The sequence below is a fragment of the Colias eurytheme genome, chromosome 26, assembly GCF_061535395.1.
Source record: "Colias eurytheme isolate Ceu_HAF_F1 chromosome 26, ilColEury1 Martin Lab GWU primary, whole genome shotgun sequence".
NCBI classification, from domain to species: Eukaryota; Metazoa; Arthropoda; class Insecta; order Lepidoptera; family Pieridae; genus Colias; species Colias eurytheme.
In genome coordinates, this window is record NC_143005.1 from 8,633,276 (window position 1) to 8,657,034 (window position 23,759).

The 23,759-nt window shown below is 33.2% G+C and overlaps 3 protein-coding genes across 3 annotated transcripts; 1 reads left to right on the forward strand and 2 right to left on the reverse strand.

Annotated features, from left to right (window-relative positions):
• Window positions 1-547: 547 nt before the first annotated feature.
• LOC149897319 (carboxypeptidase B-like) lies at window positions 548-11,246 on the reverse strand. Its single transcript, XM_090116571.1, has 4 exons — window positions 11,017-11,246; window positions 9,907-10,009; window positions 2,430-2,741; window positions 548-1,144 (listed from the first exon to the last, which is right to left on the reverse strand). The coding sequence occupies exons 1-4, from the start codon at window positions 11,244-11,246 to the stop codon at window positions 548-550; spliced, it is 1,242 nt and encodes a 413-aa protein (XP_089972697.1).
• Window positions 11,247-13,096: 1,850 nt separating this feature from the next.
• LOC149897320 (carboxypeptidase B-like) lies at window positions 13,097-16,941 on the reverse strand. Its single transcript, XM_090116689.1, has 6 exons — window positions 16,850-16,941; window positions 15,954-16,166; window positions 15,563-15,665; window positions 15,087-15,209; window positions 14,172-14,354; window positions 13,097-13,727 (listed from the first exon to the last, which is right to left on the reverse strand). Exons 1-6 carry the CDS (start codon window positions 16,918-16,920, stop codon window positions 13,128-13,130), a joined length of 1,293 nt encoding a protein of 430 aa, XP_089972815.1. The 5' UTR covers window positions 16,921-16,941; the 3' UTR covers window positions 13,097-13,127.
• Window positions 16,942-16,956: 15 nt separating this feature from the next.
• LOC149897321 (carboxypeptidase B-like) lies at window positions 16,957-22,628 on the forward strand. The gene is made up of 5 exons (XM_090116572.1): window positions 16,957-16,961; window positions 19,564-19,773; window positions 20,103-20,199; window positions 21,290-21,601; window positions 22,040-22,628. Exons 1-5 carry the CDS (start codon window positions 16,957-16,959, stop codon window positions 22,619-22,621), a joined length of 1,206 nt encoding a protein of 401 aa, XP_089972698.1. The 3' UTR covers window positions 22,622-22,628.
• The last annotated feature ends 1,131 nt before the right edge of the window (window positions 22,629-23,759 follow it).

Below are 23,759 nucleotides of genomic sequence, written 5' to 3' on the forward strand. Positions count from 1 at the left end.
TACCTTAACAAATAACTGCACAAATTCTCAATGCATGTTTCAATTATATAAAAAATTAGGTTTTTTAAACACGTTTTTTTAAGCAGTATAGGTACACGTTCATTAGCTGTACAGGTAATTTAAAAAAATATGCTTAATATTTTATTCCTTTCATATCAATCAATTAATATCAATGCCAGTTATATATTTATAGAAGAATATTTCACTTTTGTAAACAAGAAAAGTGGGTGCATAAGTACGTAGGGTAAAGCTCTCTCCCACAGAAACCTTTAAAATAATTCCTTTTCAATATTGTACTATTTTTAAAAGAAAGACCTAAGCGGTCCACGCTATGCGCTATTCAAAAATAATTATATTCAGATGTAAAAGTGGATTATATTTTGTACCTACTTCTTAATAATGATAAATATTATAATGTTAAGGTTTAAATCTAAAATTGGAAATAAAAGGGACTCGATTACAAAATATTGTGGCAAAAACTTCTAACATGCATTTAAAAGGAAGAATTCAAGAAATAAAATTCAATCATCATTTCACCAATTTAATATTATTTTCTAAACAGTTCCCTGGCCGCTTTTGCACCAACAACAATACCATCCCATGTTTCTTCAACGACCTGCTTTATATACCTCGGATCCAGGTGGAAGCCCATCAGTCCCCTGCTCAGACCAGGCAGTTCCCACGTATACGCCAGAGGAACACCAATAGAATGTGCGTAATCATGAGAAGAACCAGACATTTGATAGCCAACTACGAGTTTCGCATTGCCAACTACGTAAGATGGAAAATCTGGTAAAGATCGTTCTAAAATCTTCTCTGCCATAGACACTCCGATTGCTTGAAGAGGTAACGCATAGTTGGACAGACTTCCATTATGTCCCCAAGAATACAGGATCATACTACCGTAGCTATGGATACTCAGGTATAAAACCATTCTTGGCAGGTTCTCGTGGAGTATGTCACGAATAACTCTGGTCTCCACTTCAGAAGCAGGTCTACCACCAGCGTATGATTCTCCACAAGGGCTGATGCTCACGCCAACTGTGTTCCATGCGAAATCAAAGTTTCGATTAATATCTACACCTGGACATTGATCGCTGGAGGGATGTTGGTCAGTGGAACGGGTTTTTCGCCAGAAACGTTCCTGGAAATTACGAAAATATTACGTCCTTAGTTTTAACTTACTATTTAATTATATTGTTATAATGCGTAAGTCTGTTTGTTTGTTGCGATCCATGCGATTTTATAGTATTGTTTTCGTCTCTGGATATAGTTAGAGCGTCAGAGAATAATAATACTTTTTACAAAATTTGTTAAACATCTAATTCCTATAGGAATTTATTTTGACTACGCAGACGAAGCCACGGGTGATAACTAGTGGATCATAAGTTTTCTTAATACAGGTAAAGACTAAATTTTATAACATATCTCGCAATAATTGACAGATTAGCTTGTTTTTTAATTAACAAAAAAATGAAGAAGAATTGCTAATTTTAATTGGGGGATAATATAAACGACTTTGTACACAACGTTTTTAATTCTGTTCGGGATAATTATTTACTTTCTTTTACAAACTTCAATATTAAAAGTAATTTATAGCGTATCATGAATTTTTGTATACTTTACACAAAGAAACATTCTCCCAAATTAAATTAGAAATTCAAAACTTTGTGTATATTATATTATGTAGTATGTCTGTTGCTCTTTCCTCTGAAACAACTAGATGATTTGATATAAAATTATAATTAAAAAAAAAATATTTTATTGGTTACTATTTACTACCTACGAAAAAGGTATTAAAAAGAGAAAGGAAAGGAACGTTTAATATTTAATAAATAATAGTATTATATTTATTAGGTTAAGTTTCTCCTTTATAAGTTACGAAGCTATAATAGAAAGAGTCCTTATAAGATTAAACAATTATTTTGTTCCAAATATAGCTAGTAACCAGCTTGTGTTTCGCTTCTCATCAAAAAACGTTTTCTACAATCATGGTATGGAATTCAATTTTAAAAATCACATTACAATTATTTTTAGATGCCTAAAGATTGTCTAAAATTACAGTTTGACTAAATTATATTAATTTAATTAAGGACAACTATGGAGTTTCTTGTCGGTTCTTCTCCATAGATAGGTGCTTTCCGAATCCGTGGTGAATGTTAAAAATATGTTATGACGATTCAAAAGTGCTTCTAGAAGAAGTCTAATTGAATAAATAAATGATAGAGTTTGAGTTTATTCGGCTCTCTCTTCAGAAGCCTTTTGCAAACCCCAATTTTTGCCTTCTATTTCATTTTTCATAAAAGTTTTTAAACTAGATTAAACTATTGATTTTATGTAATACACCTGAATTTTCTGAATCATCTACGAAACATTTTGATTAAGTAGAAAGAAGAAGACTAATTATAGGTAATATCAATTTAACTCACCCGTTCAAAAGTATACACATATCCATCTGGATTCACAACTGGTAATATAATCCAGTCGAATTTATCCAACAACTCCGAATCAGTTACATTTTCTACCAATTTATGTATAGAGTACGTAGCAACAGGCGCTGTAAGCCATTCTCTTGGATGTATCATCGCTTCAAGAAAAATAACTGATTTATTGTCATTCTGGAAGTTACTAGATGATATCTTCAAGTACTTGATGGGTCTGCCTTCGAAGGAATTCGCTGGTGTCACTAAAGTCACTAGATCGGGGTATTTATCGGCTATGGTGTCTATGTAGTTGTAGATCTGGAAATAAGGTTTATGTTACAAAGAAACTTAGACGAACTTACGCGAATATTGAAGACTAGATTTCCGCCCGCGGCTTCGCTCGCGTATTCAAAGGAAAACCCGCATAGTTCCCGTTCCCGTGGGATTTCCGGGATAAAACCTATGTGTTAATCCAAGTTACCCTCTATATGTGTGCTAAATTTCATTGTAATCGGTTCAGTAGTTTTTACGTGAAAGAGTAACAAACATCCATACATCCATACAAACTTTCGCCTTTATTTATTTTATTTTATTTATTAATTCTTTATTGCTTGCTATTGAAAGTTACAATAAAACTTAACCTAGGAATACATACAAACAATTGGCGGTCTTATCGCTATGCAGCGATTTCTTCCAGACAACCAGACGTACGGAGAGAAATTAAATTAAAGGAAAGGAGTAGGGCAGAGCAATTAGCAAAAATATATAATATAAGTATTAACATAATATAGGTATAACACAGACACAATAATATAAAATATACATAATAAATAAATACAATATAATACATACATTAAATACATATATATTTACAATCGAATAAAAGAAAAAAAAATACATAATAGTAAACATAACGGAGTATATAATATTAAGTACAGCAAGAAAGGTGATAATTGCGTAACATTACTTTAAAACTATTTAAGGACTGTGCATTCTTTATAGGTCCAGGTAAAGCATTCCACAATTTGATTGCCTGAACGGTAAACGAATTATCGTAGAAGCTTGTGAGATGTGGTGGCATTCGTAGTCGAAGCATTTCGGTAGACCGAACAAGTACATCGTTGTTGCCTCTAAACACAAATTTTTCTTTAAGATATTCCGGCATTTTTGGACAAAACAGAACCTGGTAAAGAAGATGCAGCACGTGTGCATCCCGGCGAAATCGGATCGGTAGCCATTTGAGTTTAGACCGAAACTCAGATATGTGGTCGTATTTCCGTAGACCAAATATGAATCGTATACAAAGATTTTGTAGACGATCAAGCTTGTTTAATTGGTCCACGGTGATATTGACAAAGCTTACATCGGCGTAGTCGAGTATGGGCAAGAGAAGGGATTGTGCTAACAGAATTTTGGTTGGGAGAGGGAGGAAATTTTGTAAGCGTCGCAAAGAAGCAACTGTGGCATAAACTTTCTTACTTACCTGTTTGATGTGATGCCTCCAGGATAGAGTATTATCGAAGTATACCCCAAGGTTCCTTACAGTTTCGCTATAGGGAATTGCGATACCGTCAACGATAATAGGCGGGAGGTTCACCCAATTAACCCTTGCAATTAAAGAAGGACTACCAATAATTATAACCTGAGTTTTTAACGGATTTACTTTCAGGCCATATGCCGAGCTCCAAGTTAAAATGCTATGCAAATCCTTGTTAGTTGAATTGATAGCCTGGTGTAAATCGTCAAGGGTTGATTGGGTGTAGACTTGGAGATCGTCGGCATACATGTGGTAGTCGCATGAGAGTTTACTTGAAATAGTGTTAATGAAAATGGAAAATAGTAAGGGGGACAAGACCCCGCCTTGAGGAACACCAGCACTGACATCACACCACGATGATACAACCTCATCTATGCATATTCGCTGACGTCGCCCGTGTAAATAACTGGAGAACCAGTCAACTACAGGAGTCGATATGTTGAGGCAGCGCAGTAGACTTAGAAGCACATCATGGTCCACAGTGTTAAAAGCATTACTGAAATCTAGTAATGTTAAGACAGTGAGCTTCTTATTGTCCATCCCGTATCGAATGTCGTCGGTAATCTTGACTAGTGCAGTGGTCGTACTATGACCGGAGCGGAAACCGGATTGGAAAGGATTAAGAAGATTGTGCAGGTTGAGGAACCGTTGCAGTTGTTCGTGCACTAATCTTTCAAGGATTTTTGAAAGAAATGTCAGGATAGATATAGGACGGTAGTCAGAATAGGAGGATGGATTAATTTTCTTGGGCAAAGGTATAACATGGGAATCTTTCCAAGACTTAGGAAATGTACTTGAGGATAAAGAAAAGTTAAGGATGTTTGTTATGGCAGGAATTACGAGGTCTAGGATAGGAAGGATCATTTTACGACCAATACCGTCACAACCAACCGCATTCGACGCAATGGACAATATGCTGCGTCTAACATCACACTCGGTAAACTGCTTAAACACAAAGGGGGGGAAATCCAGTGCTGGTGTTTCTGAAACCGATTTTAATGTCATTTGCTTATTTATATTATTAAATACACAATGTGGATTGGAAAAATACTGATTCAGCAGTTCAAGATTTATGTTGGCAGTATTTGACACATTGCGTTGCTTACCAATGCCTAAGGTTTTTAGAAATTTCCATATTACAGGGGGATCACCACTCTCGACAGAGGCATGGAAATAACGTCTTTGTGCGTCCCTACAACATGTATTACAACGATTCCTTATCTTGTGATATTTCTCTCGACTCGCATCAGATTTCACACGCTTAAATTTGGCCTTGGCACGAGCTTTGGCCTTCAATAAAGTTTTCAATTCTTCCGTAAGCCAGGGCGCAGGAAGATGCTTCACTTTTATTCTTCTAAACGGTGCATGCACATCGTAAAGATTCGTTAAGCAGGTGTTAAAATAGGAGACCTTTTCGTCTAGAGACGTGGAAGTTAGGAGAGGAGACCAATTAATCTTACGGGCATCGTTTTGGAGCGCATTGTTATCTATACTGTTAAAATTGCGCCGCAAGATAGTTTTGGGCTTATCTTTTGGTGGACGGATATTATATGATAAATATAGGAGATGGTGGTGGGAAAATATGTCAGCAGGGAGTTGTCCGTGTTTGCACACCAGATCGGGAGAGGAGGTAATGATTACGTCGAGGAGAGAAGGAGTACAGTTCGGGAGGTGGTGAGTGGCATCGAGTGGAAGGAGACTAAGGTTATGCGTGTCAACTAAAGTTAAAAATTTTTTGGAACGACTATCTTTCTTTAAGAGGCAAGTATTGAAGTCTCCCATAAATATACATTTATCAAATAAAGGTATGTATTTATCAAAGGTAGCATCTAAGGAGGAAAAGTAATCAATTAGCAGGGAGGGACTATAGAAAACGCCAAGGAGTATTTTGGAATGGGATAGGATAACTTCAAGGAGAAGATGTTCTGCAGCATCGGTAGGAGGAGGTTGGGATGATTGGTTAACAACGGAAAAAGGTATATAAGAACGAAGATAGATCGCAACGCCCCCACCAGTTTTACCGGTACGGTCGTTGCGAATAAGTTGATAGCCGGGGAGAGAATAAGAAGAAGAGGATAAGCAAGGTTTGAACCAGGTTTCGGAGACTAGGATTGCGTGGATATTACTTGACTCGAACGATGTAAGCATGTCGGTATAGTGCGCCGGAATGCTTTGTGCGTTGATATGGACAACGTTGAAGGTTTTTCGGGTATCAGAGAAAACATTTGATAGTTCTACATTTAAGGGGACAAAACTTGTGCTGTAGTAGCTACCGTCGCTATCAGAATCCACAGTACAATACGACACATTACTGGAAGTATCAGTAATGACCGACATCAGGCAATAACGATTGCAAATATAAAATAGAATACAAAATTCAAATAAAATACTTATATAATAATAAATTTGTTATATATATATATAATAAAATGTAAAAAATATATATCAATAACGTTAGTTTGTACTGACCAGCATCTGAAAGAAATATTTAACAACAATTGTAAGACATTGCAAAAAGACTTGTAGCCACAACCTTAAAAACTGAATGACATATGACAGCTGTTGATGGTTGACACTTGACAGATAAGGAAATAGTTTACAAATAATGATCTAATACTGACTTCTAAGTTCTAGTAAACAAAATAAATATATTATTTTTGTATCTACCTGCCATCTTAAAAAGCTAAAATTAAGTGAAAGTGAAAGTAAAATTTAACATCTTAAATGAAATTAAATGTAGAAGTTACTTAATTTAAAAACGTACAGCTGTTTAAAATAAAGACAAACTACTAACTACAAATTATTTGAGAAACTAACAAAACATGTTGGAAATTATATTATTAAAAAAAGATAGTAATATACCAAACAAGATTACTTTTTCTGGGCACGCCGTGTGCGAATATTTGTAGCCACTTGATCTTTAGTGTTATCTTGCTGTGGGGCACGAGCAGGTATTGGAGCAGAATCAGATACAGGACCCGGGATAGCTTCAAATTCCATTTGGCAAGAGATTTTGTAGCGCCTGCCTTGGCTGGTTATGTAAATAATTCCATCCCTTGTCCAGCAGTTAGAAATGCCAAACCGCTGACGGGCTGCCATGAAAATGTCATGTCTTGGTTTAGTTAAAAATTCGGATAAGGTTATGCCGGACCCTTTGAGGTTGGTTTTTGAAAACCAAATTCGGTTTCTGACTTCAAGATCCTTAAACTTTATAAGAACAGGTCTAGGTTTATTATTAGTTGCACGACCAATTCTGTGGCATTCATTTAAATCTTTGGAAATGTCAGCGATGTCACCATGTTCACCGAGTGCCTTGGAGACAACATTGGCAGTGTTCTCCTTTTGTGTCTCAGGAACACCATGTACCAGAAGTATTTTGCGCCTGCTTCTCATCTCCTGCTTGTCGTAGAGTTTTGAAAGCATATCAACTTGTGATTGAATACACTGAAGAGATGACATGACAAGACCTCTGAACATGTAAAATTCAGATGAAAGATTGGCGTTGGGATTTCCTGGATTTTGTGAGGTCATATCTAGCTGACGTTGAAAATCTTCCATTCTGTCCTTAAACATTTGTGACATCTGTGCTACTGAGTGTTTAATGTCATCCATATTTTATCTCTTATAATTTTAAATGTAGTTGCCAAAAAGTGATGTGAATTAGTAGAGGATATTTATACTGGTATGTACAAACTTTTAAACCAGCATTACACTAGTTTTACCATAAAAATGTAAATAAATACTTATTTTAAACTTTTAAGTCTGAAGAAAAACGTGTGCTCTTTTTAACCATCTACCCTCGAAAAAAGCCTCGCCTTTATAATAGTATTAAGATATTAAGATTAAGATTTCAACGGATTTTAAACGCGATTTTTTCATTATATTAATCAGTCTCCTTGTGACCACGCTCGCTGCAAAGTGTGCGAAAAGTCGAGATAATAATATAACCGCGTTTAAAATCCGTTAAAATCTTTAACTTCTAAACTAAAATATAGATAAACTCCAAACTATAAAGTCGTGGTTTAACTTTAGTACAAAGGTTTAAACGTGTCCTTACGATAATGACTACAATTTAAACCATCGTAAAACCAGGGACCCAAAGGCTTATCTGTAGACCATAGATAGTCTATGATTTAACAATAAAACTTATTTTGTAATAAGACTTTTACTGAGACCATGGTTTTAATACAATTTAGATCCCGGTTTAGTCCGTTTTTTGTAATAAGACGGAATTTGTAGAGTTTAGAACGGCAAATTATTTACAACTGCTAGATATTATTTTCTGTTTAATTTATCTATCTTTTGAATTACGAAAATGTATGAAACTTTATTTAAAAAAGGGTCAGGGAAGTAGCAAGTGATGAAACCGGTCCTCAATAGATATTTTACTTGTATATTAGAATATTTTGTTAATAATAATCACAAATGAATGGATTATGTATCGAGTATTGAATTAAATCGTTGAATGTAACTGATAATGAAAACGCAGAACAAACAGCAATATATTTATTTTATAATTAACGGGAATCATTTTAAAAAGTTGAGGCAAATTGCAAACTACATTAACTCTGCAGTTGAATGGAAATGAATAAAAAGTTTTATATGCTCCTAATTAAATAAGCGTATTGCAATAATATTGTAAGTAATATATCTGATGAATAATAAATAGTATTTAGGGTAAGGTTGCTCAAGTCGTACCCCCTAAGGAAATTATGCTATAATATTCACGACAATTGAAATAATACAAAATAATCCACATATTTTACTGAATCTTTATTTAGTTGTCTATTATTAAAAAATCACAGAAACTTACAATGTTAATATTAAAATATATATTTTAACGTTTTTCAAAAACATACCTTCGGTACGATTAAGGCGCCTAGTTGCCTAATTCGTACCACATACAGCCTAAGTCGTACTTAGAAAATACACTTTAGTGAAGATATAATAAACTATATAGAAAAATTCTTAATAATAAGAGATCAATTTTAAGTAAGTTAAAATTACAAATAATTCAGTCTGAGATTAACTTAAGCATATTATTTGGTAATTATTTTAGTGAATAACAAAATCTTAGACCTAAATAGAAGTACGAGTAAAGAATTTTTAACAGGTACGACTTAAGCATACTTATCTTTGAGGTTGAAAAATAAAATTACTAACACAACCTAAAAATTTTCTCCTGTTTGAGTATGCCCAAACGATTGACAGATAAGCATTAAAAATCGTTGTTAACAAAGACAAAATATAAAGATAACATTCCTGCCGTAAAAAGCTTATGAATGAGTCGTTAATTTTACATGAAAAGTGATAAAAAACTTATTTTTTGAATTATTTTCGCTGCACGAAGCCGACCGCCTGACCACTTGTTTACGCTTGCTCGCGCGACTAAATAGTTCACGTTAACAACACTAGATGGCCCAATTCAATGGTATCAGACGAGATATTGGTGGGGTACGACTAACGCCGTGGTACGACTTGAGCAACCTTACCCTATGTTACTGTCATTCAATGAACTCGCTAGTCATTCAATAAAATATCAGATTCAATCATGTCTCTTCGACAAATATACGTGGTGATATTATTATATGTTGAACTTCCTGCTTCTTCGACGTTCAATCACTATGTTTCGCAAACAATAGAGTTAAGTTTGGTAGAGTAGTGATGAAGATAATATTATGCAAGTAAATTGAAAAGAAAGCTATTGAATAATTGTATGTTCGTGTAACCTCTTACCAGTTTTTCATTTAAGTCATAAATTTCAAAGTTTTATCGACTAATCACTATTTTATTTTGATTTTTTTTTTGCACTATCCCATGAACTTCATACATTTCCTATGCTGCTTAGAAATACGGCCGCCTCTTTCACAAACGATGGCTTTTTTATTTTCATTTTTGTCATACTTTAATGTAAAAATAAACAGTCATTAATAATTATTAACTTACCACATCTAATGTTTGATAATCATCATATGACATTTCTCCTCGTGAAGATTTACGATTTAGCTTCCTTCTCGAAATCATGAGCTCATCGTCCTTATCCAGCTGACTGAAAAATATTATTTAAATATGAAAATACTTTGAAATTGTTTCTTGTTTTATAAACACAGAACTTAAAGATAACCAACATCCATACTAATATTATAAATGCGAAAGTAACTCTGTCTGTCTGTCTGTCTGTTACTCAATCACGCCTAAACTACTGAACAAATTTGCATGAAATTTGGTATGGAGATATTTTGATAAACGAGAAAGGACATAGGCTACCTTTTATTGCGAAATATGTACCACGGGCGAAGCCGGGGCGGACCACTAGTTTTCTATATTTTATCATAAATTTGTAAGTTTCTACCAGGAAACCAGAAAATAAATTAAACATGGTTAAGTTCGGAAATCTGTTTTGTGTTGATGTTAGGTAAGTTAGTATTTTATTATTATAACTAGCTTTTCGCCCGCTTTGTCTAAAACACAATAAATTATATACTAAAACCTTCCTCTAACTATTGAAAAAACCGCATCAAAATCCGATGCGTAGTTTAAAAGATTTAAGCATACATAGGCACATATGGACAGAGAAAGCGACTTTGTTGTATACTATGTAGTGATGTCTGTTTGATGTGTTACCCGTGTACCTTTATATAATACTAGCGGTCCGCCCCGGCTTCGCCCGTGGTACATATTTCGCAATAAAAGGTAGCCTATGTTCTTCCTCAGGGTCTAAAAATAATCTGTGCCAAATTTCATCAAAATCGGTCCAGTAGTTTATGCGTGAAAACCATACATACATACATACATACAAACCTTTCCTCTTTATAATATTAGTATAGAAAGAGATTAATAATTAATGGATAGCTTGTTATTTAGTAAAGACATACTTTTCTTACAGTAAAATCAATTTAAAATTGATAGTAGGTAAGTATATTATATTCTTAAGTTTATTAGTTAGATCTAAATATACAAAGGATAGAACTATCATATTATGCTATACTTTCAGTGGCAATAAAATATTTCTTATTTCTTTATAATATTAGTATAAAAAACTATATATATACATACCTTTTTACATCCTCCGCATGTACACTAAAACTTATTCCTACATCTTCCATGGCATCTTCAAACTCTATCTGAAATTCTGGTTTTACCAACACTAGGCCTTCTGTGCCTATTGTAGCATATATCAAAAAATCTAGATCCAAAGAGTCTGTCAATTGACCTAAGGTCTCTAATTGATCCATGGTGGATGGTGTAACGTAGTATGACTTCCATCTAGAAATTTTATTATCCATATTAAAATTAAAATGCTGAAGAGTTTGTTTGTTTGTTTGAACGCGCTAATCTCAGGAACTATTGGTCCGATTTGAAAAATTATTTCCGTGTTAGATAGCCCATTTATCGAGGAAGGCTATATATCATCACGATAAGACCAACAGGAGCGGAGCAATGAGGGTGAAACCGCGGGGCACAGCTAGTTTACTGATATTATTACGCATTAGGTATTCATTATAATATTTTTAAAAAACAATACAGTTTAAATTGTGATGATAGTTAATTTACAACAAATATGTAAAAATGTGTAAATAATATATTCAATCAAATTAAATAAACAGGAAACAATAGATAACAATAATAATTAGAGATATGATAAACAAAAGTTGAAACATAAAGCAGGAAAGACAATGTTTCTATAAAATATTAATAAAAATAAATAAAATACGCTGTAGAGTCAAAAACCTAATTTACAAAATTCATAATGACACAGTAAAAATCTATTAAATGAAGGCGTCTGATAATAATGATTGAAAAAAGTTATTTTAAATGACTCAAATATCGCAATGAAACACATACTAGCTGCATTGCAATACAAAAATAACAAAGATTATACTTTAAAGACGAACAATTGGAGCTGGATATCATTATATTGACAGACCGGTTGGCTTGGTTGGTAGTGGCCCTGCCTTCCAAGCCAGAGGTCGTGGGTTCGATTCCAACCCGGGGCAAATATTTGTGTGATGAACGAAGTTTGCTCTGTGTCGGGGTGTAATTTATCTATATAAATATTTATTTAAAAATTATATATTATGTATGCTTATCAGCCATCTGGTTTCCATAACACAAGCGAAAGCTTAGTATGGGATCAGATTGTGCCGTGTGTGTAAATTGTCCTGAAATATTTATTTATTTTTATTATTATATTTAAATTACATCTTTAGCTCTACCCTTTCACCTTGCTTAGAATGTACATTTGCAATGATTTTAGAGCCAAAACAAACTAAAACTTGTATGTATAAACTAGCTGAACCGCATCCTGTTCAGACCCTTATCATTTAAGGGAATTAGAAAAATTTCATGACCATTCACAAAAAAATCATTAAAACATTTAAATTTTTTATACAAATACATATAAACTTCTTCATACATACCCCGAGTAAGATTCATGTTTGGCGCTAACAAACGCAAGGAAAAACCACAAAAAGTACCTTATCTTCATTGAAACTTCGATACATACTAATTAATTGTTTGTTTTAATGCATTAGATTATATAACACTGATAGTGGGTTTTGTTAATCTGTATTCTTTATTATTATCGTGGTACGATTAGTTTATGGATTAATAACTTTGTCATAGTATTTTTATTTATCTGCGCATGTGTCACCACTGCTTAAGAAACAGTGTAGCGAGTAGAGCGGCATGTCGAGGTATCAATAGTTCGACGACATGTGACATCTGCCCGCACTTGGCCAGCGTGGTGGATAATGGACTCTACCCTCATAGGATGTCCGTGTCCCAGCAGTGGGAACACAATGTATGAGCTGATGATGATGATGATGATAATAAATAATAATGTTGAAATGTTATAGCTGAGGTCAGTGTACGTACGTTTTTATCAGAAACTAAAGTAGTAATTATTACATTTTATTTGATATTCATTTCAATAATAACGTTCCTTCCTACAATTATGTATGGTATGTATCTACTAAATTTTGGGGCAATTTATTGTATGTAGAATATTAATTCTATGAGACAGGATATCAAGAAAAATTATATTTTTTATAGGGACTAAATAAATGTGTTTTATACTGTATTCATAACTGTTAATTAGTTTTACAATTTAGACAGAAAAAAAAATATGTTAAGATATAAATCAAATCTTTATTTAACAGAAAACATTAGTTTGAGCTCTTCATTCTGGTTCTTTGTAGCACATACGCTGCACCAGCCTTAATACCTTCCCAAGTTTCGAATCCAGCCTGTCTTATAAATTCAGGTTCAACCAGGAAGCCATTGATATCTTGCCTATTCCTGTAAGCTGGTAGTTCATATGTATAGGAGAGAATGTCACCGAAGCTTTGAACATAATCGCTGGAACCTCCAGATGCTGTGTACCTTATAACATCAACAATATTCCCTACTCTGTAGTTAGGGTGCTGACTCCACTTAACTGCATCTATGCTTTGAGCCATTCGGACGCCAACCATATTCAGGATTAGGGCATTCGGTGGTAATTGCCTATTTCCATAAGCGTAGAGGATCATGCTGCCAAAACTGTGGATATCAATGAACAGCTCGAGTCTGTTTTTGACCTGGTTTAATACGCTTCTAATAGCTTGTGTTTCAGGTTCAGAGAAAGGACCGGTGCCGTGGAAGGTGTCGGAACAAGCGAGGCTGCTGGACGCAGTTCCCCAACTGTTGTCGAAGTTCCTGTTCAAATCGACGCCGGGGCAGCCAGGGAGAGAGTTCACTCTGCGGTTCTTACGCCATAGACGTGACTGAAAAATATGATATGTATTGATTAATAGAGAAAAATAAATGTTCGAAAATAAATATTTGAAAAGACTGTGTCGACTGGTGTACTTATAAAGTTATAATGCAAAAAAGCAAGCATTTATAATTAATGCAAGTTTTCTCCAAAAATAATGTATTGTTTGGTCAGTTATTCCTCTTTTTAGAATAGAAAAGTTAAATTTTGAAAATGACAAATATGTAGATATGTTATTACAGGATATAAAAATGCATTATAATATTACAGCATATTTTCGTTATCAATTTCAAATCATTATTTTTCATTACCTATCAATTACATAATATCAACGTTTAAATAGTGTTAAATAATAATTTGAAATTTCAATTATTTTCTTATCCTATCAATTACGTATTTTTAAATATAAAATATTAATTTGAAGATAACATAGACATTTTTTTTAGATGCTTACGTTAGTGTGAGTGAACTCATAGCCATCTGGATTAGCAACAGGCATGATAATCCAGTCAATGTCCCTCACAAGGCTTGCATCTTTGCCCAGAAGACTCTCAATGACGTAGAGAGAAGCTGGCAGGGATACCCACTCTCGCGCGTGTAGAAGGGATTGTAGGAAGATCACTGGTTTTGTTCTTGACTGTGAATTAATAATATTTATTTGAGACATAGTAGGTATAGAAATCTTTGATATCGCAAGTCTATTTGAATACATTAACCGTTGAGTTGTAGGTACCTTTTTGATTATGCAAAGAGAGAATAATGTTAAATGTTTTATTTAAAATAGGGCTGATATTGTTTGTAAATTAATATATAAAATTGAATCGCCACATGTAAAACTCGACCGATTTGACTAATTTTTTTAACGTTTTTCTTAGCACACACAAGGTTCTTATGAAGAAAAAACACAAATATGGAGCAACAGGACAGAAGAACGTCTGCTGGGGCAGCCACTATTCTATAAAATATTATCAAAACAATTAGTTCCAATAATGTTTTCTTTGATTGCTGTATTATTGTTTCTTTGATAAACTTACAAAAACCACTAATTAGGTACCTATAAATAACCAAATATTTCTATTTCTCGTTAAAATTTTCTAATTAAACTAGTTAATTATAATATGTCAATCTCTTCCTACGGGAACGGGTTTTTCTTTGAAAACGCGGGCGAAGCCGTGGGCGGAAAGCTAGTTGGATAAAACCTATCCTATGTCCTTTCTCGGGTAACAAAATATCTCTATACCAAATTTCATGCAAATTGGTTCAGTAGTTAAGGCGTGATTGAGTAACAGATAGACAGAGTTACTTTCGCATTTATAATATTAGTATGGATTAATTATATTACAAATATTAATTATCGTAAATAACTAACCTGGAAATTATCATTGGATATTCTTAAATAATTAATTTCTCGACCTTGTATAGATCTACCAGCTGAATGCATAGTTACTATCCTAGGGAATCGGTTAGCAATGTCTCTCATGTAGTTGTTGACCTGAAATAAATTAAAATTTTTAAATAAAATATAATCAAAAATAATGAATAATGTTTAATAAAACATAATAATTAAAAATAACATATTTGACAACGAATATTAAAATTAACTTATGATCAAAAGATTTAAATTAAAAATATGTATGCAATCAGCATGGAACAAATTAATTATATCAAAATTAAAGATACTATAAATTTCGTAATACTAAATGTTGAAAATAATTACTTTCTCCTTTTCAGGACACTTTTTAAAATAATCGATTAGTAATTAAAAAATGTAAAAGAAAATCATTTTTATACGAAAAGTTTCATTAAAACCAGTCCCTCCGTTTAGTGTATTAAACAGAAACTTACAACATCGTATCTATGGATGACATCAAAAGGAAATGAACTTGATCTGTTACTTCTGGATGCTGCCGCTGCCGCTGACATGAGCTCATCTTCTAAATCTAATTGTCTGTAAAAATATTAACGAAAACTTTTTGACTGTGTTCTATACTGCATTCATTTGTCATTCATGATATTATTATCTTTTTCAGAAATTAACTTACAAAAAAAACGGAAATTAAAAAAAAAACTTAACAATAAATTTATACATGAAATTTAAAAAATGTTGTCTATCAAACTGTAGATATCTGTATATATACTTTGTTAATTCAATTATATTCTTTCTTTGGTATAATTTTATTGCTATAAATACCTAAATTCAAAACCTACTCTTCTTTCAATAATAAAAACCACTTACTCCTTAATATTCGAAGATTTCACTTCATATTCAATTTTAGCTTCAAACAGTTCTGTTTGGAAGATAACCTTCAGGTCTCTGGGTACCAAGATAAGACCTGTCTCTAGCCTTGGAATGGCATATCGCCATACATCCAGATTTAGCCTTTCCACTAGAACGTCTAGGTATTGCGTCTGTTCATCATTGAATGTCTTTACTTCATAGAGCCCATGTCTGGAATTGAGAGTATTAATTTTAACATCTATACTAATACTAGCTTACCGCCCGCGGCTTCGCCCGCGTTTTCAAAGAAAAACCCGTTCCCGTAGGATTTCCGGGATGAAACCTATCCTATGTCCTTTCTCGGGTATCAAAATATCTCTATACCAAATTTCATGCAAATTGTTTCAGTAGTTAAGGCGTGATTGAGTAACAGACAGACAGACAGAGTTACTTTCGCATTTATAATATTAGTATGGATTATAAAGCTGAAGAGTTTGTTTGAACGCGCTAATCTCGGGTACTACTGGCCCGATTTGAAAAATTCTTTCGGTGATAGATAGCTCATTTATCGAGGAAGGCTATAGGGTATATACCATCACACTACAACCAACAGGAGTGGAGCCACGGGGGTGAAACCGCGTGGAGCAGCTAGTTAAATTAATAAAGGGCCGATTTTTCGATTCCGGTTAAAACATACCCGTCCAACGTGTACGTGTTGCGTAGTTTTAAAGATTTAAGCACACATACATAGGGACATAAGCATAGAGCAAGCGACTTTGTTTTCTACTATTCAGTGATAGTGATTAAGGTGATGTACTTATAGTACATTTAATTAACAAAGAAAATGCAATTTATAACAATATTAGTATAGATACTTGTAGGCTTTTTTTTATAGTAATTATTTAGAAACTTACCCAATATAATCTTCATTTTTCGCTAACACACCAGTCAGCGATAAAACGAACAATAAAAATAATTTATACATTTTGACCGACCAAAATCGACCAAAATGTGATAGGCAATGAGGTATTTTAATAAGCTAATTTCTATTATATTATTATCAATACTTAATCAACCTTTGGCTCAATCCGTTAATCCTGATTAAAAAAAATAATCACAATGTCACATGAGATAACTAATTGTCTGATGCGTTATTGTGAAGTGATTAAAATTTTTAAATACTTTTAATGGAAAATATTATATCATGAGGCGGGATTCTAACCCCTGTCTTTTTGTTAAATTCTTGACCACTCGGTAGACAATAATCCTCATTTTAAGAACTTATTGAAAAAAAATCAACAACAATTTTTTTTACAGACTTTGTTAAGCAGTTTTGTTTGTTTGTTTTATTTATTCATTTAAAATTAGTTATCTTTAATGACACCAAAGGTGTAAATGTTCAAAATAGTTTACAATACTTGCATTGCATCGCAAGGCATGCATAAACTAGTTACGGTACTGGAATTACTACCAGTTATTAAAATATGTCGAATATTTTATGAATATCTAACACACGTGTACAAATCTGAAGTTTGTTTGTTTGTCTGTTTGTTTGAACGCGCTAATCTCAGGAACTACAGGTCCGATTTGAAAAATTATTTCGGTGTTAGATAGCCGAGGAAAGTTATAGGCTATCATCACGCTAAGACCAATAGGAGCGGAGAAATGCGGGTCAAATCGGGGGGCACATTTTACATAAACAATTTACCATCCCGTATTTTAATTAGTAATTAAATTACTGAAAAATAATTGGTGTCATCCAACATCATAAAAATGGCATTTCAACTGAATTAATCTCGTTGAATTTCCAAATTTTATACAGTCTGCAAAATAATCTTCTTAAAATTCTGGGAACATCAATTTATGACATTGCGAAAGTAATATTCAGGATGTAATTTATGTTAATATGTTTTAAAATATTGATTCACGTGCGAATACAAATATTATTACTATTCACTTATTTAATCATAATTATTTTAATCAATATTATATGGATTAGTGCATCGATACATACCTAATCTTTAATTTATTATTTTGATAAAAAAATTTCAGCTAATAATTGTAACAGCAGTATCTTCCTAGATTTAGTATGATGAAGGCGTTAATAATTTTCTGTTTGTTTGTCTCTGCATTTGCTAAATATGAAGAATTTGATGGGTTAGTACATCTCTCTCTCTCTTATGACATCTATTTTATTTAATCATCAACATTTTTAAACGGATTCGCAAACGCGATATTATTACATTGCATTTACATTTATTTATTCAATTAGACTTCATCTAGAAGTACTTTTGAATCGTCATAATATAGTTTTACCATTTGGCATTTACCACCGATTCGGAAAGCAGTTTCTACAGAGAAGAAGCGGCAAGAAACTCCATAGTTGCTCTTTTAAATCGTGTCAATATTACATTTTAATTAAACATATATATTATAATATACCAAAGAACTATCCGATGGTTCTCACGCGACAAAACTTTCTTTCTTTCTTTTGGTCGAGCCATGTCCACACAGACGCGCTGCTTCGCTAAGCAATTTCTTCGCGAGGCTTATCTTGCTTATTGTAATTTCATAGTTTATTCATTTCCACTACAGGGGCATATCTCCTGTATTAAGCGCGTCACACACGGTGAAGATACTATAATATTTTATCTTAAGATACTGTTATATTTTATATTACAGTATCTTAACGCATCCGGTATCAGCGTTCGGACCATCATTTTTCTTTTTGTCATTGCGTACTAAGACCCCTGTAGAACCGCCATCCTGTTACAAATGACCCACAAAATTTCGCGTCATTTGTAACAGGATGGCGGTTCTACAGGGGTCTTAGTACGCAATGACAAAAAGAAAAATGATGGTCCGAACGCTGATACCGGATACCGGATGCGTTAAGATACTGTAATATTAAATATAACAGTATCTTAAGATAAAATATTATAGTATCTTCACCGTGTGTGACGCGCTTTAGGTTATAATCAACGACGATGTCACGTGCTGTCGTTTTTATCACAATGTTTTCTTTCGATTAGATTGAAATGGAAATTGTGATATTTTTGTTATAAACATGTTCTAGCCCTTGGGAACTTTTCAAGCTTTTTGATTGAATGCTCTACGCCTGTTTACATTAAAAGAATTTGACATAGTGAGGTTAGAATGAGCATTCGCTCGTATTTGATTTAAATGCAATTTGCAGTTGCAGTTTTTACAAATAAAAAAATTCCAATTATTATTTTCGCAGAAGCATTGTTAAAATTTTAGTAAAAATATAGTAAGGAATAGCAAACGTCTGTATTTTTTATAACGATTTAAAAACTATTTGAAACAATGTACTTAAATCATTATTAAATTACGTAAAAATATGCATTCCATATTATATACTAAATCTATAAGTATGAAAATGAATCGCCAATTGTGTTGGTAAGCACATACCTAACTCGAGAACGGCTGATCTGATTTCGTTAATTATTTTTTTATAATATTCCTTGAAGTACGAGGATGGTTCTTATGGGGAGAAAACATAAACATGTATCACGGGCGAAGGGGCAGATCGCTAGTACAACCTACATAAATAAAACTATAAAAAACGAAATATTTCATATTAATCACAATAATTAATCTATTTCAGATGGAAGTCCTACTTCGTACGGCCATCAACATACCACAAGCTACAAGCGCTAGGTAGTCTAATTCAAGATCTGGATCTAGATTATTTTAGTCACGCGTCTGTAGGCCAGGAAGGTATTGTTATTGTTGAACCGAAAAAACAAGAGGTTTTTCTGAAAAATCTCGATGATTTGAACATTGAGTATGGAATACACGCAAATAATGTTATGAGGTAAGTTTTAATTAATTAATTAATAATTCTTTGACATCTATATACCTAGTATTGAGCCTCGCCTGAAAAGACATTTTATTTACCGTAATTGAGATATAACATATTCAATCTTTCAAGTTGCATAAATCTTCATACATTGTGCAAAAATTTTATTAAAATCGATTCAGTAGATAGTAATAACGGACAATCGATTTAATTTTTATTTATTTATGATGTATTATTATTAAATAGCAACATAAAATTATTAACATTCATAATTGATTGAAATAAAAATATTTGAAAATTAATTAAAACTAACATAAGCTATAAAATGAAAATATATTTTTCAGTCAACTTCAAGAAGATGTTCAAAAAATGAGGAGAAGTAATGTGACCTCACGAATTAATAGTCTTGTACCTTATCATAGATACCTCGCCACATTTGAAGTAAGTATTATTCCTTCCTATCCTATCCTATAATATTATTATAACTATCTATACTATTATTATGAAAGCTAAAGAGTTTGTTTGTTTGAATGCGCTAATCACAGAAACTACTGGTCCGATTTGAAATATCATAACGCTAAGACCAACAGGAGTGGAGCAATACGGGTTAAACCGCGGGGCAAAGCTAGTTAAATATATATAACAGCTTATGTTACTAGTAATGTATAAACGTGAAACATTGTAGTAATGAAAGGATAGACGTAAGTTAGATTTCTTTCATGCCAAAATAGTTGATTGGATCGGTATGAATGTGGAGATGGATTGTAGGCTTCGTTCTACCCACATCACATTTTAGCCGCATCTCAGCTTACCATCAGGCGAGATCGTGGCCAAGCGCTCCCCTATTGTACAGTAAAAAAAAAACCGATTACCGCGACTGAAGGCATCTTGTAAAAAATCTGTTCCTGTACCTAAAATATTACAGGAAAGTTGAGCATTTATAATTTATTAAAACAACTTTACGAATAATATTCGATATGTTTAGAAAATCAGAAAGTGTACTGGCAATAGAGTCAAATGTTAATGTTATAATTGACCGATTTTTCTCTAATTAGACTTTCCCGCACAACATTCTCATTTAGTTGAAAATAAAACTACAAAGAGCTTATCATGGTTTCGATTTAACTGCACTGAATACATAAAATTGCATTCTATTTCTTTAATTTTATTATCTTCTGGGTTTTAAATAATGTATAATGGATTTAAGATAGATATTTATAACATTTACAACTTTGTATAAATAATAATTATAATCTTTACTAGCTGCGCCCCGCGGTTACACCCGCGCACGTGAATGAATTTTAGTTCCGTCAAAATCCGTCCAGCCGTTCCTGAGATTAGCCGGAACAGACAGACAGACTAAAATTCTAAAAATTACTATTTTGGTATATGTACAGAAGATGTACAGTGTATACCATGCATTTAGTAAAAATCGGTCTTTTCATTATTAAAAACAGACACTCCTATTTTATTATTGGTATAGATTTATTTAAAAGAAATTCTTCTACATTAACTAATAATATTTTTTCAGATCGAGTGGTACATGGACGAAATAGCACGCAGATATCCAAACATAGCGAAACTAGAAATACCCTCAAATTCGTTCCGTGGCCGACAAATCAGGATGCTAAAGATTTCCACCACAAACTTTGAAGATAGAAGGAAACCCATTATTTTCATAGATGGTGGTACTCATGGTAGAGAGTGGTTGTCTATACCACCTGTGACGTATGCTATTCATAAATTGGTTGAAGATATCACTGAACCTGATCTTTTGGACAAATTCGACTGGATTCTGATGCCTATGGTCAATCCTGATGGCTTTCATCATACTTATACTGTGGTAAGCTTAATATGATATAAATGTAAAAACTAAATGTATGTAATACGTATATTATGTAAACTATGATAGGTTTTTTTGTGTAGATATATGTATTACGAAAGATCGTAAATGAATAACATTATTTTCTAAATTACATCCAATATAATACATACTATTTTGATAAATATATTCGGTATGGAGTGGATTTACTACAAAAACTAGAAGAATTTAAAAAAATTTGTTCCTTAGCCACAATAAAATTATTTAGACCTGCAGTAAAATATCCAAAATGTGATGAATAAGTGCATAAAAATAATAAATAGAAATTGATTTTGTCTGTATCTGTTGCATTGTATACGGTTTCATCCTTCGTTCTTTGCTATAATTTCAAACACTGCCTTCCTTACATTGTATTTTGATTGCAACGGATAATATATCAGACACGAAATTTCATTCTAGAACCCAGCCTGGCACAAGAACCGTTCTAACGACAACCATCCGCTCAGTCCCGTATGCATCGGAGTCGACATCGACAGAAACTTCGATTTCTTCTGGGACACGGTCGGCACTAGCACAGAGCCTTGCTCCTACGTGTACCCTGGGAACAGAACCTTCTCTGAAGTAGAAGCCAGAATGCTTCGAGACGTATTCCACCAGCACCTCGACAGACTGAAAATGTACATCTCTATTCACTCTTTTGGTTCCTTAATTGTCTATCCTTGGGGTCACGACGGTACATTATCCAATCAAGCGCTTGGCCTGCATACAGTTGGAGTGGCCATGGCTGATGCTATGAACAATTATGCACCTGGTATATTCCCCTTGGGATATAGAGTTGGTAATGAAGCTCTGACCCGTGGTTTTAGAGCTTCAGGGATGGCGACAGACTACGCGCATAAGATCGGTGTTCCTCTGACCTTTAAGATTGAACTGCACGGTTTCTTTGGAGGCTTTTTCATGGATCCTGTGTATATTGAGCCGACTGTGAAGGAGACTTGGGCCGGCATTGTTGCTGGTGCGAGACGAGCTGCTACGCTTTAAGATATTTTATTAATTAATAAAAATGGTCGATTAAATTATGAAAGCATGTGGAGCCTTTGTATTCTTAATCGAGAAATTCCTATCCTTATCTCTACACTTAGTCTTTAACTGGCTGTAAAGTATGCTGCAAGATCTAAAAAAATCGATATGTGATCTTTATAAAAAATTTAACATTTTTATTGAATTTATTATGATGACTTCAGTTCATGTATCTTGAAAGGATGTTCATTTTCTATATGCTTACCATTTTACTAATATTATTAAATCAAAACCAAATCATTTTATTATTTATTATTCCTACTCATCCCACAAAATCTTACTTATTCACTAAATCGATATCCATAAAAAATAACTCACGTCTCAACCCTCTTAGTATTTAAGTGGCGAAAAAGAATTCCCAATGAATTCAGATCGCCGATGCATTTCCTGGCATTCCCTAAAACAATTGGCTAATGTTTTTCCAAAGTACCAATCCAGTAATTGAATTCAGCATTTCCCGAACAAATACCGGGAAATGGAACGTTTATTTCGGTTTTCACTTGCTTCGAACGATCTGTGATCTTATTGGATTAAAATGAAGGATAAAAATGGAGGCAAATGTAGATTTTAAAACTGTATTCATTTAATTAGCTGTTTAAATTAACTGTATTTTTATTCCACTGCTTTTGTCAAAAATTAGAAGCATAAATTAAAATCTTAAAATACGTTTCATATATAAATTGACATCAAATAAGAATACAGTAAAATTATTTCTTTAAATCATTCGAGCGGTTTTTTTAGTTATTTCGTGACGAACCAATAAAAAACAAATCTTTCTTCTATATCGTGTTATTTATATAAATAGACGTAGCAAAATATACATGCATTAATGCAAAATGTTTTATAACAATCTCAGCGTTCCAAGTCCTTTAAGTACCACCATGTATCATTTATTTACCTCGTCATATCTGGGTTGCCTGGTAGAGATCGCGGCCAGCGATAAGGTTGCCATCTATGCATTGTAGAATATATTGGTAAGTTTTTAAAATGTACGGTGTACAATAAATAATTTTTCATTCATTCATTCCTTCTTAAATAGGTACTAAACTAATATTCAATGCATAAAACATATTTAATGGAATTTTAGAAGCATTTTCAT

What these genes read in the sequence shown, in the direction of transcription:
- LOC149897319 (XM_090116571.1), bottom strand. Translation starts at nt 11,246, where the DNA reads ATGGATAATAAAATTTCTAGATGGAAGTCATACTACGTTACACCATCC. An exon ending in ATTATCAAACATTAGATGTG is followed by an intron (nt 2,742 to 9,906) that starts GTAAGTTAATAA and finishes CCTTATTTCCAG; the next exon opens with ATCTACAACTACATAGACAC. An exon ending in ATGTGTATACTTTTGAACGG is followed by an intron (nt 1,145 to 2,429) that starts GTGAGTTAAATT and finishes CGTAATTTCCAG; the next exon opens with GAACGTTTCTGGCGAAAAAC.
- LOC149897320 (XM_090116689.1), bottom strand. Translation starts at nt 16,920, where the DNA reads ATGTATAAATTATTTTTATTGTTCGTTTTATCGCTGACTGGTGTGTTA. An exon ending in TCATCCATAGATACGATGTT is followed by an intron (nt 15,210 to 15,562) that starts GTAAGTTTCTGT and finishes AATTTATTTCAG; the next exon opens with GTCAACAACTACATGAGAGA. An exon ending in ATGAGTTCACTCACACTAAC is followed by an intron (nt 13,728 to 14,171) that starts GTAAGCATCTAA and finishes CATATTTTTCAG; the next exon opens with TCACGTCTATGGCGTAAGAA.
- LOC149897321 (XM_090116572.1), top strand. An exon ending in GATACCTCGCCACATTTGAA is followed by an intron (nt 20,200 to 21,289) that starts GTAAGTATTATT and finishes ATATTTTTTCAG; the next exon opens with ATCGAGTGGTACATGGACGA. An exon ending in TTCATCATACTTATACTGTG is followed by an intron (nt 21,602 to 22,039) that starts GTAAGCTTAATA and finishes ATTTCATTCTAG; the next exon opens with AACCCAGCCTGGCACAAGAA.